Source organism: Balearica regulorum, chromosome 6, assembly GCF_011004875.1.
Source record: "Balearica regulorum gibbericeps isolate bBalReg1 chromosome 6, bBalReg1.pri, whole genome shotgun sequence".
NCBI classification, from domain to species: Eukaryota; Metazoa; Chordata; class Aves; order Gruiformes; family Gruidae; genus Balearica; species Balearica regulorum.
In genome coordinates, this window is record NC_046189.1 from 30,226,336 (window position 1) to 30,236,571 (window position 10,236).

General features: G+C 50.2%; 1 protein-coding gene across 4 annotated transcripts in view; it reads right to left on the reverse strand.

The window, feature by feature from the left end:
• The window catches only part of LOC104636007 (uncharacterized), a 46,710-nt gene extending 37,069 nt beyond the window's left edge, over positions 1–9,641 (reverse strand). Inside the window, exon 1 of one of the 4 annotated variants that reach the window (XM_075757044.1) lies at positions 9,451–9,641. In XM_075757044.1, coding sequence (XP_075613159.1) covers positions 9,451–9,500 — 50 coding nt within the window. In that variant the 5' untranslated portion in view covers positions 9,501–9,641. The remainder of the gene's footprint in view (positions 1–9,450) is intronic. The other 3 variants (XM_075757041.1, XM_075757042.1, XM_075757043.1) reach the window with 3 other exon arrangements.
• Between the last annotated feature and the right edge of the window lie 595 nt (positions 9,642–10,236).

Sequence of the window (10,236 nt, forward strand, 5' to 3'; positions counted from 1 at the left end):
CACCCCCACTGCTTCTGAGCACTGCACTGCCCCATGAGCTAATTTGATTAGGTGGAGTACCAGGTTTGCAAGCAGGTCCAGCAAGCCACTAGCAACCAGGAGCAGCAGAGCCAGCACGTGTTTCCAGGCTAGGGCTGGCCATGCACTTGCACTGATACACTGACACACCCAGCCTGGCTCCACTGCGGTGTCTCTGAGCCTGTGGAGCAAATTCCTGCTGGTGTGGCTGCAGGTTATCTTGCAGTCACCCCTGTTACAACCAGCAAGACATTGTCTCTGTCTCCTTATCTCCACCTCTGGTTGGGCTTTGTATTGAGAGAACTCAGGCTCTGTCCCTACCGCCATTACAGCTTCAATGATATAAAAGCAGAGGAAGACAGACATGAATTACTAAGGCAAAGAATCTCCCTGCTGCTCCATGACCCCATGGTGCACCACATGCCCATCAGCCAAGCCTGGCACATGAGGACAGGGGCAAGAGGCTGGCCGTTGCCTTGCAAAGGGACTTCCTAGACAGGCGTGTGCTTGGAGGAGTGCTGCTGGAGGACACCTCTGACTACAGCTCTTCTCCCTCCTTGCAAGATGATTCCCCTCAGTGAGGACCAACCCTGTGTGCTGGGCCTAGAAGCAGGTTCATGTCCATCAAATGGCCACAAACCTGTCCTCACACTCAGTACACCAAACAGAATGGAAGCTGGGAGACCTGGACTATTGCATATAAAGACGCACTACCGTAGGCCCGAGTTTATCCTCAGTTACATGGATGTAAATAACCTGATCAGATGCAAGCAAAGGTACCTGATTTTGGCTACTGCTGGAGTGAGGAGGACACTGCATGCGGTACACAGCTACCAAGGGAAGCTACGGTGAAATCAGCCACCTCTTCAAGCCATTTACCACATCATGAGGCAAGATGAATCAATAATATGTATCGAGCTGGGAAAGTTAATCTGCATCCAGAGCATCATAACAAATTAAAAGGAAATAAAATCACTACAATTCCACTGGCTCTCATTACTATCACAGTGGAGAGTAATTAAAATCCATGGGCCAAATTCAACGCTGGAAGAGCTCTCCTGAAGCTGGAGGCACTGACAAGGGCACTGCTTTTTCCAGACGCTGTGTGTTTCAAACAGCAGCAGGAATGGCAAAATGGGCAGAGAGGATAGGGCATGGTACAAAGGGAACCTCTTTAGGAGCCAGGCATTCTGCTTCTTGCTCTTCCTCACCTGGAGTCATGCTGCCCACCTGCTGCTTTGGTGTTTGATGAGGCTAAATCTCAAAAGCTCCAGGCATTTGTATGTAGGACTCCTACCCCTATTACAAGGCCTTCCCAAGCCAATACACAACTGCCATTTATCAGTCCTGGCTAACATCTCTGTCCTGACTCTTCCCTGCTCCACTGCCTTACCCTGCTTTCTCTGAGCTCCTCTCTCCTCCCCACTCCTCAGCACAGCCACCCCTGCTACACCCTCTCTTCTGTGCCACAGAAACTCCTTTCCCTATCACAGAGCACGCTCTGCTATCCTGCTACTTGACGAGGCTCTCAACCCATCTTTCTGTGCTTTCCTATAAACTCCTTATCCTTCGGCCCTCCCACATCCCTGAAGAAGAAGAAACAGAAGGAGGACTATCACCTGTCCCAAAGCCATAGCCACGTGCACTCCCATTGCAGCTTTGGTCCAGCCCCACATGAATTACGAGCTGGAGCTGTGCTATGAAGCAGGGATTCAACTTGAAGCAGCATCCACTGCCCACACCTTGGTACCCTGCCCCTCTGTGAGGCCCCACTGCCCCACATGGCTTTGTCTCAGCTCCGTCCAGCAGCTGATTCCCATTGTGTGGAAGAAAAATGTGTGATGCACAGAAAGCACATCCCTCATCACCGCACACAGCACTCTGTCCAACTAATCAGCACCGCAGCATGAGGTGAGAGCACAGCCACTGCACAGGCACCCAGGGAGGCAGCTGATGGTGACACCGGCTGCTGACAGCCAGCAAGACTGGGGATGTGAATGCCAAAGTTTAGTTCACAGGGCTCAGGGGCTGGAAACAGCCATTAAAGGAGAGAGGCACAGGAAGGAAGAAATCAGTTTGGGTAAGTCCTATAGCCCATGACTAGCAAAAGATTACATCTCGGCATTCTTGTCCAGCCTTCAAGTTTATGAACCTCTCATCTCCTGTTACCACACCCTCTGCATGGCTTCCACCTATGGAACCTATGCTGACATCAGCAGGATTATGCAGCTGCTAAGTACCGTGTCTGGCCAACTCCAGTCTGCACACATATGTTATTGCTGAGGACTTTTCCACATGGACACATTTACTATGCAATAATTATGATAATCTACAGAGATAATCCAAAGTGGATTGTTAATGCTATTTTACAAATTGATGTAGTGTGGTCCTGCAGGTGGAACCATGGACCGAGAGTTGTATTTCCAGACATACCATGATCTTGTTCTCTGTCTGGAAAGGTGGACATCTCACTTGACCTATCTTTGCCTCAGTATGCGTTTCAGAAGTTCAGTCACTTTGCTAACACATATCCACCTCTCTAACCACATTCAGATCCACCAATGAACAGCACAAAAGTCTCATTCTTAAAAGTGTTCAGCACCTATCTTCATAGCTATATTATCCCAGAACGTGCTACATCATTTCACCAAAAATGAGTGCTTGCATCTTTCAAAACAATTCAGCAGGAACTGCTGAGACCCTCTGGAAATCTGCCCCTTAAATAAGTACCTATCTAGGGGTCAACCTCCCTCATTTCTCTCATTTCCATCTGAAAATAGAAGACCATCTCTCCTGCTCCAGAAAGGGGAAATGTTTCTTCCACAGATCCTAAGAATTGAAAGTACACCTTTATGGTGGGCTAGGAACATTATTTTTAATGATGTACTACTCAGCCTTTCCTATTACAACAACTTTGAGTTGATTTGTATAATATTTAGACATTCTCAAAGGGATTACTCTTTATGGTAGTGTTAGATTGAGGCATAACTGGGGTTTAACTGAATATGACTTTACTCAAAAAGGACTGTGTTTTGACACAGTCTTTATATGAGGTGAGATACAGGTAAAAGCGTGACTCCTAATGCAATGAGGAAATAAAGTTGCTGACTCTTATCACTCTGGACAGGCCAGAGGGAGTAGGGAGCTTCTTCCCATAGAGGTCAAAAGCCATCCTGTACAAAAAAATCCAAGCTATGCACTAATGCATAGTGCACTGTCATAAGCATGGAGGGGATGGCTGACATGACTGGGGGCTATGCTGGTGCCTGCAGTTGCTTCTGGACTGGGCTAGCTCTGTTTTATGGATTTACTTCACGCTACTGCTATAATGAAGAAAAGCCTGAGGAGTGTGCCGAGAGCCAGAATAAAATTGTAGCAGAGTTATTGCTCTACTGTTTGCATGTGACCAGAAATAACGCAGTGCTGTGTACACGAGCAATGACTGAGTCCCTTGGGGATGTGGCTATATGGCAACCAGGTAGAACCTGGAATAAAGGGCAGAAGATTCTCTCTGAAAGACACGACTGGCTGTGTATTAGCAGACCTGGTTCTCAGAGCCGGGAATGGGATGTCAGCTCTTCCCATACCTGCTGGAAGGTGTCCTGAGACTCAGGTGGCAGATCAAACAAGCAAGCTATGCACCTTAATCTTAAAAAGTTGATCAGCTCATGGGGCTGCTTATCAGTAAGGAAAGCTTCCATGGCCTACTCTTTCTTCTTTCAAAAACAGATTTTTTTTTCTTTCTTTTTCTCTCCTGTGACTTCGGCTGATGTTTGTTCTCAATGACACTGAGCTTTCAGAGAAGCTGAACTAATGACTTGTGAGGTCTCCCCACTACAAGTATGGCTTCTGCAAGCATAAAGCACCAGTTTCCAAAACCACATCTAGCCCTTAAACTAGGAAGAGGACTACTGCATTGGGGCTCACAGACAGGTTATCTTGCGTTGTGGAAACCTGAACCCTGATTGTCCACAGAGAACAGAGCTGTTGCAACAACTGTGGTAAAAAATTGGGCACATCAGTGCAAAACAGTTAAATACCGCAAACCAGGACTCCTGAGGGAGTGCTCTCAGATCTTATTGTAATTGAGAGGTCTCAGTTCAGTTCAGGCCTGAGGTTTTTCCAGGTTAAACCACCACAGCATGGATTAGCCGTGAAACTGTATTGATCCTTTATGAGAAGCTGTTACCTCCCTGGCTTTTGAAAGGCACTTTCTTGAAACGGGTCTTTCAAGAGGGACCTCCTCTTGAAAGGGGTTGCTTCTGCCTACTCCTAGAAGCAGGCTGGAAGGATCAGCCACACCACCATGAATGACAGGAGTACTTCAGCACAGAGCTGACTGATATCCTCAGGCATCAATGTCCTGTTAGTCCAGAGGGCTCAGCTTCAATCCAATACCAGCCGTGGCTCGTGCTAATTCTGCTCCAGTCAAACTCTGAACCACTGCTTTGCCTCTAGACATCTCTGCAGGGTGGTTTTATTGAGCAAGGTGTTTGAGATGCAGAGATCCTTAAGATGAGCAAGGACTTGATTAGAGGGAATGGTAGATGAGTTGTCCTTGAGACTACCTATGAAACCTGCAGATAAATGTCTCACAGCAGCTCTGACTGGCTGTGACACTAGGAACTAATGTGTATCACTTCTGTGCTACATCGGAATGGAGCTGTCTCTCCTCAGTATCTGAGGGTCTTTAATTCCCTTCTTCCAGGGGAAAGAACCTTGCATGAAAAGTTCAGCTGTGTGTACTCTGAGTCTTGTGAATCACTTGCTTGTGGTCAAAGCCACTGTCATCTTTCAGCCACCAACTGGCTTCCTAAACATGCCTGCAGAAACAGTCAGATTGCTCTGTTGCAAACAAATGAGCGTTGACAGGACATTGCCAGCATTGCTCCCAGACGCCGAGGAAGCCACAAGATGGGCCGCACAGAGTCTGACTGGAGCAGCTCCAGCACTGCAACCACAGCTAGTGCAGCGTCTGGCTGCTTCTGCAAGCATGGACAAAGAACCGAGCCTGTAAACTCCCACTAGCATCTGCTGAAGCTTCATATCCCAAAGGAAAAATGGATTTTTGCTTACACGTATCTAAGCATATCAGCAGCAGAGAAGGCAAGGGCGTAGACACTCTCTCTAGCTAAAAAACACAAAGCCATGTTTTTTCTTTATAAGAAAAAAAATTACTGCTGCTCCTTGACTTCCTGTCTAGGATGGGAGATGGAGGAGGATTTCAAAAGCTTTAGGTCCTTTAGCTCCTTCCTGGAAAGAAGTCTTCAGGACAGGTACTGTTTAATTCCCAATCAGGTTGTTTCTGGAAGGTGATGGGACTGTCTCAAATCCAGGTTCCAAAAGGTCTGTAGAGGGCCTGGAGTTGTTCAGGCCCTGAGCTGTTACATCGCAAAATGAGTATCAGCAGACAGTTGAGATTTTTTTTTCCCCTTGTGCTTCACCTTGAAGCAGCTGTTAGCAAAGCCAGAAAACTCCTCTGCCCCGCAGTGTATTTAATACAGCCTTGGCAAAGGGACTGCAGGCTGTCATCTCATGAATATGGGAATTGCCTAATTCTCCAGCTATTCTTATTACCTCAGCCTGAGGGTCCCAGCTTTCCATAACTAATTGCTGAAATCACAGACTTTCCACTGTCCTTGCAGTCCTTGAGCAGCAAATCGCTGCTCCTCACATAACCGATGCAGGTGTCTGCTGTGGTGACACAGGTATTCCCAGGCCCTCCCTGAGCAGGGATGGCACTGTGGACAAGGCTACTGACCCCAGCACTCATGTGCAGTTCCCAGAGCTGCTCACCCTTTGTTGCTGTAACTTACAGCAGGGTGTTTTGAACATAACAAATGCTGCATGGCACTCTGCAGTGGCTCAGGGCTGGCTGAACAGCCCTGAAGCCTGGGCAGCAAGCTGGCAGCAGTAATGCAATCCATCCCTGGCCGCAGAGGAGATCCCTCACCGTGCTCTTACAAGCTGCGTAACTCCTTGCCTCCTCCCCATCCTACCTTGTCTGCAATCCCACAAAGTCTTGGGATTTGCAGTGCCTCCCACCTGTCGCTTCATTTTTCCCCTCCTCATCACGTACGTTCTCAGTCTACCTTCCCTCCCTGTGCCCATGCACCTGTTTTCTGCTCCTTCATTATTTTTCCTAATATCACTGATTCTGCCAGCCCTGTCCATCCTCCCAAGACTCAGAGCTAAAGCTGTTCCTGTGCTGGAAGGTGATAATGGCTGCCAGGAACCAGCTGTTAGGGCTGCTGTGAACTGCAAAAGCAGCTGGAAGCTGAGGCTGAGCTAATTATGAAGCAGGGACTGTGAAACTTGTGGAGATTCTGGCCAGAGGTGCCTAGTTTATTCCCAGAGACAAACGGGCATATCCTTTGAATGTCAGCAAGTGACACGTGAGCAGGAAAGTCACCAAGTTGTGGACAGCTTTACAATCCTGGCTATGGAGAACTGCATGTGATGCCTCCTCATCTTGGAAACACCCACGACTGCTGCCGCCAAGCTGCTCCGGACAAGGAGAACATGCTCACGTGCTGCAGTGGCAGCTGATGAAATCTTAATGCTGGTTTCAAAGGCTAGATTCTTGCAGAGCATGGGCAGGTAAGAGCTATTCTCAGAGGCCAAGAAGTAGCTAAAGTAGCACAGGCTACCAAGTCAGGATCAGGGCAAGGTGGGAAAAACCCCTAAGTTCTTCCTGTTTCTTTTGTGATGCAGGATTTTTTTTCCTTAGAGTTTACCAAAAGGGTAACTGCATCAATGTTAAATAAAAACTGGATTATGTCTTCTAGTAGTTCATTCCTTCTTCATGGTTCAAAACTGGACTATACAGAAGCTGCAGAAGAAATCACCTTGGAAGTCCACGGTTTTGTAATCAGAACCTCCCTTTCAATTAGTCATATTATAGGGCTGTAAATACAATAATTCTGTCAATACTATGGAACAGTCACGCTGCATTTGTATTAACATAAACTAGTGCTAATGTGCCATAGAGCTAATCTGATGTGACAGTAATTGGCTGATGCCCAGCCGTGGAGGCCCTGGAGCTACACTTGCTCTCTCTTCCCTACAAGAACTGTCCTCTGAAACACTGGAAAGGAAACAAACTGTGATACCATATCTTGCCTGCCAGCAATGAACAATGCTTGTTGCAACTGCAGCATCGAGAGGTTTGGGGTTGGGGGGGTGGGTGTGTGTTTATTTTTGGGGGGAGTGTATTTAAAGTGGAACTTGATCTCTTACAAGCTTAAATATTAAGAAATCAGGATTTCTAGAACACCTTGCAAGACTAGATCAGACTCGGCAAGCACCCAATGGATATTAAACCCAGAAAAGCCATGAAAGCATTCAGTCTGCACCTGTCCCTTCCCTCTGTGACTACTGGGAGCTGTACATCATCACCTAGTCTGCAGTAGGCTTTTCTTACACAGATGAAGCTTAAGAAGCTTAAAACTTTGTAAATGCTTTGGGGCTACCGTTGTTGTCTTGTGCAGACAGTGCAGCAAGATTTAAGTCTGAGACTGCAGCTGGGGTTCTTTGGTTAAAGGCCTTAAAGGAGATCAACATAAGCAATGTCCAAGGATGGGAACCAGATCTCAAACACAGCCCATCTCCTGTCTGGGCCATGAAAGCAAGTGGACAGACTTAAAAACAGGCTAGGATCAGGAGTCTTCTGGCTTACAGTCACAATAGGAACCACTTATTTTGCTTTTGGAAGTATGTCCTTCAAAGAGAGTCTTAGTAAGGAGAGACCCTCTCCCTTTTGTGAGGGAGGCTGTCAAAGAAGTCATAGCAGATATCTAGCCTTTCTGTATTTGGCTCATCAGCTCTACGCATGCTTTGCTGTCTGGCTGTACAATGCCTTGTCTAAAGCACCCTCACCCATGATGGAGCTCTTGGGTTCTACCCCAGTACAAACCAATCAATCATCAGAGACTCATTTTAATCAGAAACCATCCTTCTCAACAGTATGCCGCTAATGGCACATAATTTCTGGCACCATGCAAGACCATACATGGCCTGTCAGTGCCCACAACTGCTTCTGGAGCAGCCAGTGAAATTAAGAGAGAATTTTGTTAGAGGAGGTGGGGAAGAGCAGCCTAAACAGAGAATTTAGGATCTGTGAGATGATGGCATAGGTTCTGGATTTGACTTAAATCTTTCTAGGTCTGATCTGCTCCTCCATCTGTAAAATGGGATCAATAAAACCTCTCTGACTTGCAGCATGGCTCCCAGTCTTAATTGATGTCTGTGAAGCATTTTGAGAGCCATGAATGAAAGAAACCATTACCAAGCCCTCAGGCCTTACTATAATACCAACAAACAATGTGGAGTTGTTTATAATGCTTTTCAGTGCCACAATGACTAGGAAATGAGGGAAAGCAAAAGTGTAGATGCACCCAGCTGCTTTGCTGCAGTGTAACTAAAAATGGTAGGACAAGGTTTTATAGATTTCCCTCCGGGGAATTCTCTTGTAGCTACTATTTGCAATAATGCAGTAAAACTTCTACCTCTGTGGGTTCAAACAGATGCCCTTGCTAATGGCTCGGGTATCAAAACCTATTATAAATCTGGGAAAACGTATCCTGGAGTTGAAAACGTTATGAATCACATGGAAACGAATTAAGAAATGACTCACACCCCACAGATGTAAAGGGCTAGATGCTGCTCAGCCACCCCTTACAACAATTAAACTCAGGCTAATACCATACAAGTGCACAATATTCCACCTTGCGTAGGACAAAAGCCCCCAGGCATCTAAAAGGCTGTAACCTGCCAATCTGCAAAGTTGCCTCCACGACTGCTGTTTCAGGCCCCAGAGAGAAAAAGCCGGGGGGTTCATCCGAAGCGCTGCGCAGCGAGGGCAGCAGCCTGCAGCCCGGGCGAACGATTTGCCCAAAGCAGAGCGGCTCAGCCCGCTCTTCTGCGCCAACGGGAGCCATGGCTAAGCCCTGCGAGTGAGAAGCTAGCAAATGCACGGCGTGGGGGGCATGCGGGTCCCCCAGCAACGAGCAGGTGTCAGCCGGGAAAGGTGCGGAAGGCTTTGGGATGCGGACTTCCCCCCACCCGCTCCCGCAGCGGTCCCCGGGCTCGGCGCGGAGCTAGCGGTTGCGGCCGAAGGGCTCTGCCGGGGCAGACAGAAGGACCGAACGAACAAATAAAAGGCTGCGCCCGGTTCCGCTCCGTGTGCCGCCCCCAAGCCAGGCAGAGGCAGGGAGGCCACGGCCGGCCCCGCAGCCCTCCCCGGCGCGCAGCCATTTGCCTTTGTTGCAGCCCCGCGCCCGCAAGGTGCGGCGCCGGGCCGGGGCTGAGGCTGGAGCCCGCGCCCCGGGTCGCTCTCCCCTGAGGAGAACGGTCCCCGCAGCGCGACAGAGAGATGTCCTGTGAGAGCGACTCCCGAGAGGGACCTGCCCCCGCCCGCTCCCCCGCACCTACCTACCTGCGGAGCCCGCCGGGACGCGTCGCCTCCCGCCTTTGTTGTGCATACCCCGGCAGCGCCGAGCCACCGGCCCGCCGCCGCCCGTCCGCCCCCTCTGCCGCCCGCCGAGCCGGAGCCAGGCCCCGGCTTAGCCCGTCGCCACGGCAACGGCGGGCGCGCGGCAGCGCGTGCGGCACGGGTGGGGTAACGGCCGCCGCGCAACGGCCACGGAGCCCCGCCCGCCGCGCGCCGGGGGGCGATGAGGGGGGCGATGGGCGGGGGGCGGTGGAGGGACAGAGCCGGGTGCCCCCGAGCTATGGGCGCTGGACTCGGGGGGGGGGGACGGGACTTGGTCAGCGCCGGCGCTGCTGGAGGGGGAGCGGGGGGGCGGCCCTGCCAGCCCCTCGCCCGGCGGGTCCTGCGGGCAAGGCCAGCGGCTCCCCGGCCCGCCGCGGGCAGGACGGAGGCAGGAGGGGTCGGGCGGCGGCTCGCCTCGGCTTGGCAGCCACACGCCCCTCTCCCCAGCCCGGCTCCCCTCCCTGCCTAGCGTGCCTGGCGGTTTCCGAGCTGGGCTTGGGTTAGCTCTCGGCTTCCTCTTACGGTGCTTGGGATCCCTCATTTTCCATATCGAGCAGCTTTTCTTTAGATTGACCACCTCGGAAGTCCCTAATACCTGGTCCCGGCTTGCACATTCTTTTGTCCTGATGCAAGCATGGCTCTGGTGACTTTCGTGACTATTTCCTCCAGGCTTCTAGGCTGACAGTCTCGCTCAAACCAGCGGAGCTGCTCAGAGAATAAAGCCA